Source organism: Mycteria americana, chromosome 7 (assembly GCF_035582795.1).
Source record: "Mycteria americana isolate JAX WOST 10 ecotype Jacksonville Zoo and Gardens chromosome 7, USCA_MyAme_1.0, whole genome shotgun sequence".
In the NCBI taxonomy this organism is placed as follows: domain Eukaryota; kingdom Metazoa; phylum Chordata; class Aves; order Ciconiiformes; family Ciconiidae; genus Mycteria; species Mycteria americana.
In genome coordinates, this window is record NC_134371.1 from 39,799,896 (window position 1) to 39,818,039 (window position 18,144).

The window sequence follows — 18,144 nt, forward strand, 5'->3', positions numbered from 1 at the left end:
TGCTCTCTGGGAATGCCTCCTCTCTCTCTGCATCTCCCTCCCTCCCCTTCCCCCTTCATGAGCAGTGGCCGAATCCATTACACTGAGATGTATGAAATGCTGACTCTTATGTCACCACCGCTAGGCCTCGGCAAGAGATGTCCTTCCAAAGTGGCCTATAAGGTAGATCAACCCTTCCTTCTACGGGGGCTAGAGCCGAGCAGGAGCCGGGGCTTGAGGGAGCTGTGGGTGGTGGGGCTGGGGGAGCAGGGGAGGTGTTGGGGGCATCCAACATGTGTTTAGCTCGCTCCTGGGGAGCCCAGTGTGCTCAGAAGAGTCCTGGCCACGCTGGCTGGTCTCCACTGCCCACGCACGTGACGCTGCCGTGGTCACTCGCAAGCCCAAGGAGCTCTGGGGTGGAAGACCCCAGTGGAAGGAAGAGCGGGGGCAGGATCACCGATAGTGTGGAAGTGGGAGGGTTGGAGAAGATGAGGTGAGGAGAAACCCCGTTGCACACTTGGGAGGGTGGGGTGTCCCCAGGAGCTCACTGGCCCAAGCTTGTCCCCTGGGCTTGGAACCATCTTTGTCCCAGCCAGTGCAGAAAGAGGGCTAAAGCCCATGGAGATGGGAAGCCGGTGGGCAGCAAGGACATATCCTGAAGGAGCAGCTCTGCAGTGCGTGAGGAGCCAGGTGCATCAGCACGAGCTATCCCAAGGATGGCTTGTGCAAGGCAAAGCCAGGTGCTTTCAAGAAGCAGCTCTGAGTTTTACCCCCTTGTTCCTCCTGGGGTGGTGGCCAGCAGTCGGCTCACGGCACAGGCACAGCGTGCTCCCGGCTGCGTAGGTGTGGAGCAGGAGCATGGGAAACCCTGAAGGACGTGGGGTGGGAGCTGTGTGGCTTTGCTGAGGGCAGCAGCTGCCAGGACAGAACCCAGAGCTACAGAGCAATGTGTTGTCCAGGTCTGGAGCAAACTGAAGCTTTCCTTGGCCACAGGCTGCTGCCTGCGGCTCTTTCAGCAGCATTCAGGGCTAGCGAAGGGAGGATTTCTGCACACTTGCAAACACCCTGCTACCCTCTCCAGCTCTCACGTGTTTGTTCATGCATGCATACATCCACCATCGCACTTTTTCAGGAGAAAAAGGGAGGCTTGAAGGCAGGGAAAGGACATGAGAAGCCAGGGAAAAAGGAATAGGCAGGGAAGGGATGACCCAAGGTATTCACAAAGCAAAATATACTCTCTGGAAAGTGGATCTGGTCACTTCGGTTTGCAACCCGCCTGCCCAGGGTGGGGAAGGAGCATGGCGTGTCTAACCTGCCTTGGTTGCCCTTCTCTCTTTCCTTCTGCACTTTTTCTACCCCTCCTTCCCTTCCTCACCCTTGGATAATTTGGACCCTGTGCATGTGCTGGCAAACTTCATCTCTGAAAGACGCAAAAAGGGAGCGCCAGGATGTAGCATGCTAGAGGAATCCAGCCAATCTGAAGTCCCTGAAGGTTAGGGACCCTCCTCTACCCTGCCCCAGGTGGGAAGGGTTGAGAGCTGAAAGCCAAACCACCCCAGGAACGGAAACCTGGGCCCCCTCTCCCCTTCCCAAGCATTCCCGACGCCTGCATCCCTGACGGATCAGGCGTGTCTTCCCAAAAGTGCTGGGAGGTGCCGTGGCAGCCCCGATGCTATGGGGAGGGGGGCTCAGGGCCCGTTCCTGGGGTGCAGGAGGAGCCCTGGAAGGCAGTGAGCCGGTGTCCTGGGGTGGAAGGAGCCGGGGGGGGGGTGGGGTGATCCTTGCCCTTCTTTTTTGGCTGTGCTGTTTTGACACTCTTTGTTGCTTTTTATTTTTTAATTTTTTTTCCCTTTTGTTTAATGTTTAATTTCTTTTCCTCCAGCCTGGTCGATGTGTTTTTCGATATTGTTTTCCGTCCGCTGTTTTCTTCTCTCTCTTGCGCAGAGACTGGTGCTGATGAACATGCCCGTGGCCGAGGACATGACAGTCCATTTTACCTCCACCTTGATGGCGCTGATACGCACGGCCTTGGACATCAAAATTGCCAAAGGTAAGGTCAGTAGAGAGGGGACAGAGCCAGGAGGGTTTCAGAGTGACCAGCACTCATCCTTTGGGCAGGCTGAGGACATCACAGCCAAATTGGGGTTGGCTGCCCAGAGCCTGTCATGTGGATGGAAGTGATTACCTTGAGCAGGCAAATTTCTGCTGTCTCTATAAAAAATCTATTTCTTTAGGAAAGAGGTGGCCAGTTTTCCACTAGAAGCTGCTTCTAGAGAGCAGAAACAGCTTGATGTCCGCTGTGTAAAGGGGGAGAGAGAGAATTCCTCTTCCTCCCCACGTACAGAACCAAACCAAGGAGGGAAAAGATCACATGTGCTTGGCTTCCTAAAGCAGGGGAACAGAAATCTTTCTCTCCGAGAAAATAAAATGTTCAGAGCAGGAAAACCCGCTTTGTTGTTGTTGCTGGAAATGCTCTGATTCATCAGATCAAACGCTTTCTGCAGAAACATGCCATTTCCAATAAAATGTCCCCTGGGAACAGCTCAGCTGTTGGAAGAAAACCCAACCCAGGGCAAGATACCAGCAAAAGCCCAGTGCTGAGACAGCTCCTTGGGTTCAAGCCCCTCTAGATACAGCAGAGATTTGAACCTGGGTCTCCTACAGCTTGGCAGAGTTGCCCCGGGCTCAGGTGTCTCTGGCCGGTGTGTGTTGACAGCTCTCTTTGAGCCTGGGTCTTCCTAAGCTCAGCAAATCCCTTCGCCGTTGGCCAGAGAGCTCTGCTCTCCTTGCACAGCATCGCCAAGTATTTAAGGATTTCAACCAAGTGGAGCTGCTCTTTCACCAGCACATGATCCACTCACCAGAAAAGAGAAAGTGGGGCAGCAGCAGGTGTGTGTGGGCTGGAGTAGGATTGGAGCCGCAGAGACGGACCCAAGGCGAGCTTGAAGATGGCAGCTTTGAGTGGGAGGGCAGGGGACGGGGAGATGGAGGCGCATATGGAAGGGATGGTAGGAAAGCTCCTGCAGGAGCAGGAGACCAGGCTCGCTGATGCAAGATGGCCCTCCCAGTCCAGAGAGAGCTGGTTGCTGCTTGTGAACCTCACTTCAGGATGGGAAAGGGGTGTTTTCAGTTGGACCCTGGTGCCGGCTCTTGATGTACGTGGGCCATTTTTTTTCCCCCGCTGTTCAAGGTGGTGCAGATTGGCAGCAGTTAGACTCTGAGCTTCAAAAGGAGATCCTGACCATTTGGCCGCACCTGTCCCAGAAGATGCTTGACCTGTTGGTACCCATGCCAAAAAGTGAGTCTCTGCAGGGGCTGTCATCGCTGCCAAGTTCCCGTCATACCTGCAGCACCTTCTTCCCTAAGGGAGGTGGGGACTGGTCAGACCCATCCCCAGCTTGGGGGAGAAGTGGAAAAAGGGTTTGTGTTGCTACAGGCTGGCTTCTGCCTTTCTCTGCCTGGCTGCTTGGGAACCTTCTTGAAAAATGCCCAGTTTGCAGTGATCTACCCCTGCCAAACCCAGGGTCTCCTGTAAATCATCTCTGGAGCACATAAGGGCAGGAGGCCGAGCATCACTTGCTCCGTTACATATGATGATGTGATGAAGATGTGTGTCTTGGTGGTTTATGGTGATGCTTTCAAGCCATCTCCATCCATTTTATCTCCACGCGGAGCATCTGGGTGTTCATGTCTCTTTCGGAGCAGTGAGCAGACTTTGAGGGTCACCTCAAAGGGATACCTTTGAGGGTATCCCACAGCAGGGCTCTTCCCGAGATCTGCGCTGGTGCCTTCAGATCTGCTGTTTCTGTTAAGACAAAAGTGTCCCCCACCTTCCTTCCCCTCTTATGCTCTCAGCCTCTGACCTGACTGTTGGCAAAATATATGCAGCCATGATGATCATGGATTACTACAAGCAGAGCAAAGCAAAGAAGCAGCGGCAGCAGCTGGAGGAGCAGGTGAGGCTCAGCAAGGGCGCGCGATGGGCAGGAGCGGGGAGTTCAGAGCACCCTCGCTGCTTCCTACCACGTCCTGACCAAACGTGCAGCCAGCTGCATGGGGTGCAGCCGAGGGATGAGGACGGTGGTACAGGTTGGGCTTTGGTGACTACAGGGCACACATACGTGCATCCTCAGCCCCCAACAGCGAATATGAGCATGCTGTCACCTTCCCAAGTGGCGGGGACTTGGTTGGTGAAGGACTGGATGTTCATCTGCATTTCCTACAAGCTCAGCTTCTTCCTTTCCTCAATACAGAAAAACGCCCCCATGTTCCAGCGCATGGAGCCATCCTCCTTGCCGCAGGAAATCATCTCCAATGCGAAGGCTCTGCCTTACCTCCAGCAAGACACACTCTCGGGCCTGTGAGTATTGCCCTGAGAAGGGAGGTAGTCCTGTCGCTTTTCTGTTCCTGCAGCCCTCGTTTTGTTCTCTGGAGCTGGCACTGGGATGCACAGAGGGTTAAAGAGCTGCCAAGAGCAGGGGAAACCCGGTTTGGGGCAGAAAGCTCCTGGCACAAAGGTTTTGCAGGATTCCAGGTAGCTGGTGTGTGTCAGCACCACCAACAGCAGCGGAGGTGGCTAAGGGGGATGGCCAGGTGTCTGCGTGGACGCTCTTCTTGCAGGACCATCCCAGCACTAAGTACAAGCCCTCTTACCTAGGGGAGGGTCTGGGATGGACCTGAACCTCGAGAGCAGTTGAGCAGTGGGTCCCTGGGTGGTGCAGGGTCGGTGGGGGATCCCAGCACCCTGGGTGGTGGGAATGAGATGGTGGGAGTTGCTGGCACTGCGCTCGGGATGTCCCCACTGCTGCCACGGGACCTGGGGCACTGGTATCCTCTCCTGCCTGGGCACCTCTTCAGCTCTCCAAGGAACATGAGGTTTGTCCTGGGGGTCTCGACAGCCTGGGGGGCAAGCACGGGGGCTCACCAGCTCTGAGCTGCTGGAGAGGCGATGCCCAGTGATGGCAGCACCCAGCTTGTAGCCTCCCTGAAGCTGGACTGTCTTTGCAGGAGCAGCCGAAGCGGGTTCCCCTCGCTAAGCCCGCTCTCGCCACAGGAGATCTTCCAGCTGGCGTGCATGGATCCGGCCCACGGGCAGTTCCAGGAGCACCAGTCTCTGGTAAAGTCACGCGCTGTCTGGCAGGCGCTTGCCTGCGGTCCCAGCAAGGGTGCTGGTGGGCACGGGGAGGTGTGGGGCTGCCGACATGGCGGTGAAATGCTGCTCCCTGCCCCTGTGGCAGTGAGCACAGAGGAGAGAGGGCAGCTGCTGGGTCACGCACGGATCCAAAGCCGGGGATGAATGTCCCCAGGTGTCCCCCAGCTGGGGCTCTGGCCCCTCACCTCTGTCCGGGCACTGGGGACGCAACCATCCCTGGACCAGCCCTGGCGAGTGGGGCCAGGCAGCAGCAAGTGCTTTTGGGGCGAGAGCTGTGACCAGGGTCCTGCAGTAAAATGTCCTTCTCTTCACAGGCTGCTCTTTTTTCCACTGAGCGCTCATTTCAGTGGGTTACCCCGTGCTGAGTGATGGTATCTGATGTTTTCGGATTCATGTTCATTTTGTTGTCAGTGCTGGTGTCCCCAGTCCCAAACCGAGCTGTCAAACTGTCTCCAACGGGAGCACACCCCTCCGGCCTCACACACATGCCGGCCGGCAGCAGCAGTGTCTGTCTGTGTGTGTGTATATATATATATACATATCTATATATATCTCTCTCCATGTCTGTGTGTGTGCATTCGCGCACCACCCCGACACTTGTCGGATGCAGTGTTGTACCACTGTGCATCTCCAGCCCCGTCCGTGTCCCCGGGGTCTGTAGTACTCTGTGTGAGCTGTGTACTGCGCAGGCGGGTGTCCCCTGCCCCGGCCACCCCGACCATGCCACCGTCCTGCCGGCGGGGAGGTGGCAGATGAGACTCCCCCCTCCTCGTAAAGTCACCTTCTAGCACATTTCCAGGGTCACTCCCTGCCCATCTGCTTGACACCACGTCCTGTACAAAAGAGTCCCCTCAACTGGGAATTAACCAAAGCGCAAAGGTGCCACGGTCGGCGTGCTTTCTTTTAATGGGGACGTGGCCAGAAAGCCTTTAAAGCGGGTCAGAGAGAAAATCCCCTGTGTTAGTCCCCTTCTGGCAAAAGGAGAAGGAGTTGAAGCCTGGGCAGTCAGGGCATCCCCAGACGCAGGCAGGGTTTCCACTGCCACTGAAGAGGTGCTCGGTGAATTGGCCATCATGTGAGCCTGAAGCACCACATCTGGGCTCACCTGCAATGGATTGTGAATCAGAGATTGTTCTTCAGTCGTGACATGGCGGATCATATGTCTCAGACTCCATTTTTGGCCCACTTAAATTCTGCCCCTGGTTGAGTGAGCAGGGCTGTCCCCTGCAACCAGGGCAGAAGCAGTGCGCTGCCCTGCTCCAACCCCATCCCAAGAGCTTGGCTGTGTGTTTATTTCCAGGAGCCAGAGGTTAGGGAGTTTCAAAGAGTGCAGCCCTCTAACCATGGCAGCTGCCTTCCCGTGGACACTCAGGACCACGCTGTCTCTGGGAGGGCCTCCTCCATGCCTCGTCTCACTGTGGATCCCCAGGTAAAACCAAGCAAAGCCCCCACGGGTGCCGGGTCCAAGCAAAGCCTACCAGGTAACACTGGGGCTTCTCTCCACGCTGAGCAAGTCCCACAAGCCCCACGGCTTCCCCAGCGCCCCAGTATCGGAGCATCTCCCCATCTTTGGGGTGCTGCACAAGTAGGAGAGCTGCTGTTCCCCTACATGGGCGGGGCCGGCAGCAGAGGGCAGCCGGGGGAATCAATCTTCTGGCTCATGTGGGAGGTCCACGGCGGAGCAAGGCCATGCTGGGAGGTTGCAGGGTCCCCCTGCAGTGGGACACCCCTCCTTTCCTCCAACCCCGGGTGCTGGCTGAGGTTTGAGGAGTCCCAGCCTGGCTGTCAGATGATCTCCCGGGTGATGAAACGCCTTTTCCTTCCTTTCCCCTTGTCCCAACGCACACGCTTCTCCATCTGTCCAGGGGAACCCAGGCCACATCTCACCTCCTCGTTTGTCTGCCCGGTTTCTCTGTTGTTCTGTCTTGTACTCAGCCTCCACCGAGACACAGATGCTCTTACGGGGTTCGGTTTTGCTGTGAAGTCTCTGGGTCTGCTTTCTCACAGAGGTCCTGGTGTCGGTGCTGGTGTGACATGTCGTGGCACTCTGGGGGGGCGTGAAGAGGAAGGGAGGCTTTGCCTTGTGGGCTTTATTGACTATTTGGCAGCAGGGGAGATGATCAGAAGGAGAGGATGGGAGCAGAAAGGGTATGGTGCAAGGAGAGGAGGCTGGGAGAATGGCCCGAGGCTGCAGAGGCAAAAGGCTGCTAGAATAAAGCAAAATAAAATATAGAAGGAGGTGATGTTTTCCATAAAACAAGTGAGAACACAAGCTAGAAGGAGGGGAGAAGGTTGAAAGGAGAAGCATGGGAGAGAGAAGAAAAGGAAAGGGAAGATAAAACAACATCGCGAGTGGGGAGAGAGGGAAAATGGGGACGTGGGAATAAATGAGGGCCAGGGAGGGGTCTGGAAAAGTGGCAGCAGATGGGAAAATAAACACTGAGCAAGATGCACTGGAGAATCCCCTCTCTGTCAATGATTTCTTCTTCGACATCTCTGTTTGCTCTGCTTGACCCTGTTTTCAAGGCGGGGAGGGATGCTGAGACAGCCTGGGGGGCAATGGCTGGGTACCCCCATGTCCCCACGCCCGGGGTGGGATGCTGCTGCTCCTCCCCCGACACGCAGCGCCTGGGCTTGAATCACAGTCGCTGGCTTTGCTTGTGGAGCACAGTTCCCGGCCGGCTGGGGACTCACAAGCTCACAAGCCCAAAAGCTAAACCCCGCTTTCCTCCCACCCCTGATTTGTGCAGAGATTATTTGGGGGTGCTCTGTTCAGGCTGGCCACCACCCCACCCCGAATCTCCCCATCCTGGAGGCTGGTGTGCCAGTGATAATGGATGAACCGGTAATTGCTCGACCGCTGTCCCCCCCAGCCCCCTGCGGTGCTAACCCCCTCCCCGGCTGGCCGGGGTTGCTTGCAGGTGGTGACGGACACCAGCTCAATGCGGCGATCGTTTTCCACCATCCGGGACAAGCGCACCAACAGCTCATGGCTGGATGAGTTCTCCATGGAGCGCAGCAGCGACAACACCTACAAGTCCCGCCGGCGCAGCTACCACTCCTCGCTCCAGCTCTCCGCCCGGCGCCTCAATGCTGACTCGGGTGAGCAAGGGCGGGTGTCCCCATCCCACACCGATGCCAAAAAACCCCGCCAGCCGAGCATCCCCCACTCCTGGGGAAGGGATGGTGGGGACTGATGGGAATGTCCTGCAGGCCACCGGTCCGACGGGCATCGCTCGGGCGGCAGGGAGCGGGGCCGATCCAAAGAGCGCAAGCACTTGCTGTCCCCCGATATCTCCCGCTGCAACTCTGAGGAGAGGAGTCCCCAGGCACACGACGAGTCGCCAGAGCGGCGGCGTGAGTCCCGGTCACCCAGCGAGGGCAGGTCGCAGACACCCAACAGGCAGGTGGGTGACAAAAAACCCTTCCTAAGCACAAAGGGACGCGCAGAAAAAGCTCCTTGGCAGAACTGGAAAATAAGCCCCAACTCCAGGAGCTCTGTGCCGTCTCTCCTCCCTACGGTGGCATCTCCATGCCCCCTGTGAGCTGAGCGGGCTGGGGCTGCTCAGGCGCCCGGCAGACCGTTTGGGGAGAGGGATGGATCTCCACACTGATCCTCTCACCGCTGTGGCATCCGCTCACTGCCAAGGTCGAGGTGTCCCAGCTACACAGGCCTGCAGATGCCAGTGCCTGAGTGTGCTTGAAGCCCACGGAGATGCCGCCTGTAGAGACCAGCAGCTGGCGAGCCGTTAGCTCTTCCCGCGGCGGGTTTGCGGGTGCTTTTTACTTTTGACCACCAAGAGCAGACACCATCCTCATCCCTGGAGCCGACCCCAAGGCAGGGACGGGGCAGGCGAGAGCGCAGCAGGGCCTCATCCAAGCAGGAGGATGCTCCAGGGAGCCCAGGCTCAGGGTTGGGGGGAGTGGGTGCACGGTGCTGCCCGTCGCCCCAGTATTCCCCAGCATGTCTTGGTGCGTTGCAGGGAACGGGCTCCCTGAGCGAAAGCTCCATCCCCTCCATCTCGGACACCAGCACCCCCCGGCGAGGCCGCCGCCAGCTTCCACCGGTGCCCCCCAAGCCGCGTCCCCTCCTCTCCTACGCCTCCATGCTGCAGCACGCCGGAGACGCCTCGCCGCCCGCCGAGGAGAGCGAGGGGGGGTCCCCGCTCCTCTCCTCCACCCTGGATCCCAACGCCGCCGGCCTGACCGAGTCTTCCAGCTCCCCGGCGGGGAAGCAGAGCCGACAGTCCACCCCGCAGCGCTACATCTCGGAGCCCTACCTGGCCCTGCACGACGACTCGCACGCCTCAGACTGCGGTGAGGAGGAGACGCTCACCTTCGAGGCGGCCGTCGCCACCAGCCTCGGCCGCTCCAACACCATCGGCTCGGCCCCGCCGCTGCGGCACAGCTGGCAGATGCCCAACGGGCACTACCGGCGGCGGAGGCGAGGGGCAGGGCAGGGCGTGATGTGTGGGGCCAGCATCGACGTGCTCAGCGACACCGAGGAAGACGACAAGTGCTAGAAGCTGCCCCCCGCCCCGTCTCAGCTCCCCCCCGCCCCGCCACCACCCTGCCCCTCTCCGATGCATGCTCTTCGCCACGCCTGGGAATGAAACAAAACCAAAACCAAATGCAGGGGAAAAGGAGAAAACCAAACTGACCGGAACAGGGGGGGAAAAAAAGGAAAAAAAAGGTCTTTGTGCAAAAAAAAAATTAAAATCTGTCAACTTTCATTTATTACTATCACTTTTTTTTTCTGCACAGAGAAGCATTTGATGGGCGGTGGAGCGGCCTGGCCAGGCGCGCGTGCTGGGGGGCGAGCGAGAGCCCCCCCGGCCGCAGCCCTGCTCCCTGCCCCGAGCGGGACCCCCGGGAGGCTTGTCCCGATGGTTTTCCGCTCCCCGAGGCCGGAGAGTCCCAGAGAGGGAGTACCAGGGGCCCCCTTTGCTCTGTCGCTCGGGCTCATGCTGCTGTGGCTCTGAATTTCCCTCCCCGAGGGTCTCATCCAGCCCAGAAAAGGGGCAAGGTGTGATGGCGGGGTGTGGGGGGCCAAGGCGTCGGGGTGCACTGGGCAGACTGGAGCGGCTCTGCCTGCCGGGGGCGGGGGGGGGGGCAAAACTGAAGCCAACTGGTTTGTACTGGGGCAGTGGGAGCAGGGCGGGGGGGCTCAGTGCTGCCGAATGTATCCTGTCTCCCACCAACATATATTTATTTATATACGGAGAACTCTAGGTGTGCCTGTGTGTGTATATACGGTATGTGTGTGTATATATATTTATATGCTGTATATATAAAGATATACACATACATGGATTTGTTTTAGTCATCTGACAATGCCGGGGAGCCCCTTGGGGTTTTCACTGCCCGCACCCCGTTTGGCGGGGGCAGGGCCAAGCCTCCCCGGGGGGCTGCTGCGCACCCGTCGCTGTAGCAGAGCATTGGGAACGTCACCCTGTCCCTGATGCTCCCCTCGCCCTGTCCCTGATGTTTCCAGCGGGGGGAATTGCGTTTTCTCCGTTATAGGTAGCTGCGGTGAGGGGTCTTGGGGCAGCTCTGCTGCCGGCTGCGCCGTGCCGTGCCTGCGGGAGTGGGATGCCCAAGGGACAAGGACAGGGCTGTCCCTGGGGGTACGGCTCGCTTGGTGCCAGCAGTGCCGAGGGGGTGATGGCAAAACTCTCAGAGGCCTCTTTGCTGTGTTTTCCCAGGAAAAGAAGATTCCCGTGTCTGCAGGGGAGAGATGTTGTGCGTGCGTGACGGTACCCTAAGATCTGTCCTCCCAGCAGAGGAGCCCGGCTTTGGCACCTCCCCTGCCTTGGTCTCCCCTGCAGCTGAGGCCCCTGGCACCCCCTTCAGAGGGGGGCTACCATGGGGGTGGCTGGGTTTGCAAACCCCATGGCCCCGGCATGGGGGCAGGTCGGTGTCCGAGAGCCGGCGGGGCTTTGGGAGAGGACTGTGGTCCGGGGGCGTGAGCAGGGTGGCTCGTGCCTCCTGCAAATACTGAAAATGCAGTACAGGGCCACCTTCCAGCACCAGTCATTAATTAATCTGGTAATTATGTGCTGTCAGCTCTAACGATCCACGCGCACCCTCGGCTGTGATGCTTTGCCTGCCAGCCCAGGGAGATGCTGGTGGCCTTGTGGTGATGGGTGGCTCCCCCTGGCCATCACCGGCATGTTTCTGCTGTGAGTTTTGTCCATCATCAGCCCGAGCGTGGTCCTGGGGAGCCGGAGGGTGCTGTGCCTTTGGAGCCTCAGGGAAGGGCTTGCTCCGTGGGCTGGGGGTCTGGTCGGTGTGGTTGGACCAGGCATGGCCATGTGTGTGGAGATGGGACGTGGCCTTCAGCCTGCTGGGCTGGGCAGGGGGAGGCGGCACTGTGGGTTGCTCTGCTGTGGGTTCTTGTGGTCCGGGTCCTTGGGGCTGTTCTCCAGCCCCTCTGACTGGCCGAGCAGCAGCTCTGGCAAGGCTTTGCTTTGGTCCTGGATGACCCGTGTCTTCTGCCAACCAAAAAATGCTATGGGCACCAAATGCCCTGCTCCTGCATGTGCAGATCAGCCCCTGCCCCGATTTCTTTGTGAGCTCCCCCAGAGGAGCTCTGCTTTGCCAGAAGCAAATCCCACCATCTCCGAAGGCTGCCCGCTCCTGGGCTCGGTCATGGACCAAAACCCCTCTTTCTAATGGTCAAGCTGCCCCCTGCGCACCCAAGGAGCAGGTTTCGCTTATGGGGCCAAAACTTCCTTGATTGGTCCCTGCCAGTGGGTGGCACCTCTGCTGTCCCTGCTCGCTCCGTGCTTCCTGAACAGACACTTCCCGCTGCCAAAGGATCCCAAACTTCCCCAGGAAGCCCTCTCCATCACTCTGGCTCAGCTCCTGCATCCCCCATCTCAGTGCCTGGGAGCAAGCCGTGCCCCATGCAGCTGTGGGGAAGGTCCCGGGTGCTGGCTGGTGGCATGGGCATCTCCTGTCCCCTTCTGGGCACCGCCTGTCCCCTTCCAGCCATCTGTGAGTGGTTTGTGGCTTCAACCTGAAGCTGCTGGAGCATTGCTGCCTGTGCTGGAGTTTGGGGGAGCCAGGCCTGACGGGCAGCATGGGACCGCATGGGGGCTGGGGCCAGGGATGCGGTGGTGCTGGGGGCTGGGGGAGGCGATGCCATTCGTGCTCTAAATATAGGTGCTGGCATCGTCTACTTCTAAATGCAGAAAGGTGTCTGACAATACACCGGGCTCTGAGCAACAGCCCGAAGGGAGGGGAGGAGGCGGCTTTTTGTGCCTGTGCCTGTTGGGTGGGAGGGAGGGGTGCTCTCGAAGGGGGGGGCACGTTTCATGCAGATTTCAAGCTTTGGGCATTTTTCTTTCCTCAGCCCCAGAGTGGGGCCGGCAAGCAGTGTGCGGCAATGCTCTGCAGGGGTGGTACGGGCTGGGGTAGAGCCCCTCGGGGTGCACCTGCACATGGCAGTGGGATGCGGCATCCAAACCTGAGCTTTTTGGCATGTAAGACCTGTAGTTTACTAATGTATAGAAATTGTATGAAGCAAACTAGAGCCCCTTTTTTCCTAGGGGGGGTCAAAAATGGCCCACTCTGTCTCTCCTGCAATAGCCGTAGTCCTGCTCCCACGGCGGGAGGGAAGGCAGGGACCTGTGGGACAAGGTGGCACCTCCAAAGCACGTCTCTGAAACCAAAAACAACCCCCAGAAGAACCTCGGCAAAGACTACGCTGAGGGGGAAGGAAAAACAGCCCCGAGGTGCCATTGCAGCCTGCGTCTCGCTTTTCAAGGCGCTGGACTCACTTTGCTGCTGTGCGATCTCTCATCCGTGGCTTTTTGGACATCTCCTTCACCTCCTGGACACTGGGGATCTGCCGCTGTGCTCACTGTCTGTGCCTGCTGGCCATGCTTGGCCATGGGAGGGAAGAGGAGAAAGGGGGGCAATGTGTTTCAAACTCTGTCTGCACAGGACAAGCCCCTGCCCAGGCAGGAATTCACCAGTAGCGTGCAACTGTTCCCAGTTTGGTGCTGGGACTGGGCTCGAAGCCCTGCAAAGCTCCTGGGGGGACCACAGAGGGTGTGCAGGGAGGTGAGGCAGCCCCGGAGCACGGAGCCCCACTGTCCCCTCCGGGCTGGCTGTCCCAGCCCCATCCTCCTGTCCTCCTGTGAGGCCTTGGAGGGCAGAGCCCCCCTGGTGTGGGGCTGGCGGCTCCTGGGGCTGAGGAAGGGTGGGTGGGAGATGCTCTGCCTTCATCCCCCAGGCACCGGGGTGGGATGTAGTAACATAACATGCTCGTTCGGACCCAATCGGGGAACCAAACTGACTGATGGCGATGTACAACTTCAATGTTTTTTTGTCAAAAGGAAAGAAAAATAAACCTTGTTGTAAAGAACCACCGTGGACCCAGTCTCATTGGAACACCCCTGCGCTGCCAGGGCCACGGGGACCCCGGGTGAGATGCAAAAGGTCCCCATGGCAGGGAGGGGGTGGCACACAGCCTGTGCTGGGCAGCCCCATCCCTCGGGATGGGGTGTTCCCCAGCGTGGGCACAGGGGCCATCCCCTGCCAGTGGTCCCCTGGCATCCCCATGGTCCCCAGGCAGGGTGGGGGGGTGCAAAGAAGGAAGGCAGGGAGCACGTTTGGGAAGGGTTGTCACCCCGGGGGAGCTGTGGCTCGTGCCTGGCTGCTTCCAGACATGCTGGCTGGGGGGCACCGGGGGTCTGGGGGCACCGGGGGGGCCGGGGCCAGGAGCCTGAGGAGCTGTTAACAGCGGCACCGCAGCAAAGTGGCCGGGGGAAGCCGAGAGCATCGTGGTGACAACATATCCCTGGAGAAATGCAAGGGAGCACCAGCCTGTAAACCGAGGGCTTGCAAAACCTGCTGGGATCAGGGGCTTTGGGGAATTCAAACAGCTTGGCCACCCCTCCACACCTGCGCCTGGGAGATGTCAAGTGGATTCAGATGCTGTTGCCTGGTCCAAAGCTCACAGGTGAGTTGTCAAGCAAAGATGCTGAAGTCAGGTCTTATATTTCTTTTTTGCAGAGCTCTTTAAAGCACAGAAAGTTCTCCAGCAGTCAGAGGCAAGTCAGCAGCCTGTGGCAGTCTGCAGGCTGAGCACGGCTGACAGAGATATTTTATGGCTTTTCAACAGGACTCTTCTTTTTCTTTCCCGGTGACAGGAGGGTGCTGTGCTAAGAAGAGCTCAGGGAAGGATGAAGGCAATTGTTCTGCTCATCTGGACCGCTTTGAGCCAAGCTTACCCGGTGTGTCTCCCACGTGCTGCTGCCCCTCTCTGCGTGGTGCCACCGAGGACCAAGCCCAAACGTCGTGACCTATAGGAACTGGCTTTATGTCGCCCTTCACTTTGTGCATCTTTCCCTTTATTTCCCAAATGCTGTCAGGTTTGGTTTTCAATTCTTTGGCTCGTGAAGTGCTAAAAAGCCTGTTTTCAGCGGGAAGCGTACAGTTCCTTAGGAACATTGCCCAGGAGATGGCCCAGCTTTGAGGGCACTTGCCCAGGCGATGGATGCAGTGATAGCCAGCGGCTGGAGGCGAAGCCCAGCATTTTTCAGGCTGGGAAGCACATTCCCATTTCATAGCCAAAAAAGTGATGTGCATCCCTGACTGTGGGGAATGCTCTGCAGGGTGGTGATGCCTTCTTCATCGCTGAGGGCTTTGCACCGGCGCTGAAAGCAGTTTAAGGAGAGGACCTCCTCCTGTGAGGGCCAGAAGTCCTGTATTAACATTTTTTGAAGTGAGTGTCTTAAGTAGGAACTGCCCCAAAGGCTTTGAAAGCGGGACTGAGTGTGCGGTCTCCGATGGACATCCCATGGACCCCTGCCTGGGAGGCTGGTGCCAGGATGAGTGACGGATGTAGCTAGCTGAGTGCTTAACCTCCTCTGCTGCCTTTCCCCAAATCCCATAACATATCTGGGGCCATGAAAAAGACACCCAGAACAACAGAGGGAAGGCAGAGCTTCACCCTAGCAAGCGAAACTGGTGCTGCAAAATGGGGAGCCTTCGCTGTCGGAGAGCCAGCGCTCTGCCTGGCAGGCGCAGAGGCTAAAAAAAGCCCCTTGACAAATGGAACAGAAAGGTTAAAATTATCTGTACATCATCTGAATAACAATGGCAATGCAGAGTGTACCTGCTTATAATAGCTCCAGGAGACAGGGGATAAATCGGGAACAAAAGTACCCCAGAAAGATGCTGCTGGCATGCGGCTGGCAGAAGTGCTGGGCTGCTCCTCCTTGCCGGGGCTTGGGCAGCTGCGGGGGACAGGGCCACCAGAAGCACCAAAACCTGGCCTGTGTGTGCTCCCCTCACCTTGCCCACGGGCGCTCCGGGGCCCTTCCAGCCCCGGGGCCCGGTGGAGCTGCCCAGGCAGCTTGCAGGCTCCCGGGACTTGGGAGCAGTCCCTGCCCGCAGTACCGGCATCGCAGAGAGTGTTGTGCACAGACTGTCTTGCATCCAGGTACCTGGGGGACATGAACAGTCCTTTTTCTGGGACTGCTGCAAATCATCACCCCGCAACCTGGCTCTTCTTCCTGGGAAAAGACCCTTCCTGGGAAGAGGCCTCATCTTACTGGATTTTTTTCTCTCTGTCTCTGCCCTGCTTTCCTCCTACTGCCCCCTGCAAAGCCAAACGAAAGCGCATGGCGCTGGGTGCATCTGTAACTCTGCAGGCACTGGCTCTTCCCTAGAGGCTCCCCAGATGATTTTTAAGGCAGGATGCCAGCGATTGTGCAGCCCTGGGGAGTTATGAGGGAAGCCTGGCTCCGGTCCTTGGGCACCCAAACATCCCCTCGGTCAAACGCCTGGTGATGACCACGCTCACTGCTCCAGCAAAACAAGGGAAACTTGGATGTGAGGATGCTGGAGTCAAACCCAAGGAGGAGGAAGGGACAAGAGGCGGGGACTGGGAAACTTGAAAGAATGAAACCTTTGTCTTCCTTTTTCCAGTCCCAGTGAGGTGTTTAAAATCCATATGTACAAGGCGGAGTGGGCAGGGGTTTGCTCCCTCTGGGGACACAGCCGATGGTTTGGAGGGGAGACACCAGGGGTGGCTCTTGTCATCCCCCTTCCCTTTCATTCCTCTGGTGGTACTTACAAGCCCGCTCGCCCGGTGCCAAGGATGTGTGTGGGCTCTGAAGTGGGGCTGGTGCTTACTCATGCCGGTAGCCACGTGGCGTTGCTGGCTCGCAGGCTGGCGGCACAGACAGTTCCTCGGGCAATCATTCCCCTCGCGGGTGAGCATCCCCCCAGGGGTGAGCAGCCCCCCATGAGCAAGCACATGCAACCGCTGCTCCTTTCCAGCACCAGTGTGGCTCCCCAGAGATGTGGGATGTGCTCACGAGGGTTGTCCTCCCTGAAGGGCTTGAACAGCCCGGCCTGGTTCAACACCTCTATTTTTTACCCTTCTCACTTATTTATGTCTCTTGACAATGATATTCCTTGCTCGGTGATGTAGTGCTGCGCATCTGCACTGGCTGTGTTTGCCAGACCCCACGTGAGCAGGTGAAATACCACGGACTGCCCTAGAAGTTGGCCCCTACCAGTGCATGCAAGAGCGAGCTGGCAAATGCTGTCTCCCAGGAGCTTTTTGGGAACTGCTTTGTGTCACCTTTGGCTTTACAGGTGACAGGGAGCGAGAGGATGGGCAGGGCTGGTCCCACCCCTGCCTCTCCCGTGGGCTTGTCTTGTCTCAGTACCTGCCGCCCTGGCTGCTGGTTAAATGCCACAGAGCAGGAAAGAGCCCACTGTGCATTTGCCTTTGCCATTTCTGTGTAGATAATTAAAAAAACCCAAACCAACACAATTCTGCCTTCTAAATGAATGCAAAAAGCATTAATTGCTCTCCTTCCCCAGCTGGCATCTTCCTCTCACCAAAGCAGGGCTCTCCAGATGCCAGGCACCCCCGGCAAGGGGCAGCTGGGTGCTGTGAGGGCTGGTTGAGCGGCTGGGAACCCAGCAGCAGTGACCTGCAACCAAAATCACTCGGTGCACTTGGCTGGAAGCTGCTGCAAGGCTGAGAACTGGATGTCTCTGCAGCGGTCCAGCACACAAGCGAGCTGCTGTAAGGACCAGGGCATGGACGTAACGCACCCGGCAGGCTGCTCCAGCAGACTTCAGCAGAGGTACCGGTGCCGCTTGGGGTGCAAGGGAGAGGCAACAGGGATAAGGGTTAAGGATGCACGGTTTTTTGCTAAAGCCAGGCCTAAGCTAGGTTTTCTCTCCCTCCCACGCACCCTCCCCCGGGACCCAGTCAGTCAATTTATGGAGCAATCTGCCATAGATGATGTGATTTTCAGATTGATTTTCACAGATCTGCATCATGGCCATCATGAATGATGTGGGGTTTTTTTCCTTTCCAAAAGGGGAGGAGCAGAGGAAGGAAATAAATCTGAGGGTTATACCTCCCAGTAGAGTTTAATCCTATGCTAACTTCAACAAATGGTGCCCAGGCAAACACGAGGGCTTTGGGCCACGGTGTTGCACCTCTGGGTCCTCCGGGCGAAGCACGTAGCGTGCAGGACCATCAGCCAGAGCCACAGCTCCCAGCTGCCCCCTTCCCTTGGCCTCTGAATTGTTGACAGGGGCTTGCAGATGGCCTTATTTCATTGCTAATTTACTTTACAGGGAAAAAAAAAAGTGCAATCAAGCTTTTTTTAGGTTTTTCTCACTGATCAAATGGTGGGCCTCATTTACACAGCCATAATTTTTTAAGGACCTGTCCCAGCTTGAGCCCCTCTTCCTCCAGCATGTGATATTGCGCTGTATCAGCAAGTCTCACCTCCTTTAGCAGCTAGGAGCACATTAGGAAACCAGTGTGATCTGTGCAAAGGAGCTGTGAATTAGCAAAGCCTCCCCTGCCCCTTGGCAAAGCCTTGTCTTACACCTCCTAGCAGGAATAGCTACAGCTGCTTTCTGCAGCAGAAGTGAGAGCAGAGCGGGTGCGATGGGGGGGCAATGGGACAGGCCATGAATCCTTGCATCCTCTCAAGGACACAGCCTTGGGGCACAGCCAGTCT

The 18,144-nt window shown here is 57.8% G+C and overlaps 1 protein-coding gene across 3 annotated transcripts in view; it reads left to right on the forward strand.

Moving 5' to 3' along the window:
• CACNA1E (calcium voltage-gated channel subunit alpha1 E) overlaps positions 1-10,142 on the forward strand; it is a 139,575-nt gene extending 129,433 nt beyond the window's left edge. For 2 of the 3 annotated variants that reach the window (XM_075507967.1, XM_075507968.1), the window contains 9 exons: positions 1,924-2,029; positions 3,170-3,277; positions 3,835-3,935; positions 4,233-4,339; positions 4,987-5,095; positions 6,432-6,560; positions 8,053-8,233; positions 8,345-8,538; positions 9,115-10,142. In XM_075507967.1, the coding sequence (XP_075364082.1) occupies positions 1,924-2,029; positions 3,170-3,277; positions 3,835-3,935; positions 4,233-4,339; positions 4,987-5,095; positions 6,432-6,560; positions 8,053-8,233; positions 8,345-8,538; positions 9,115-9,654 (1,575 nt within the window). In that variant the 3' untranslated portion in view covers positions 9,655-10,142. Of the gene's footprint in view, positions 1-65; positions 163-1,923; positions 2,030-3,169; positions 3,278-3,834; positions 3,936-4,232; positions 4,340-4,986; positions 5,096-6,431; positions 6,561-8,052; positions 8,234-8,344; positions 8,539-9,114 lie in introns of all 3 variants that reach the window. The other variant, XM_075507969.1, reaches the window with a different exon arrangement.
• Positions 10,143-18,144: the final 8,002 nt, after the last annotated feature.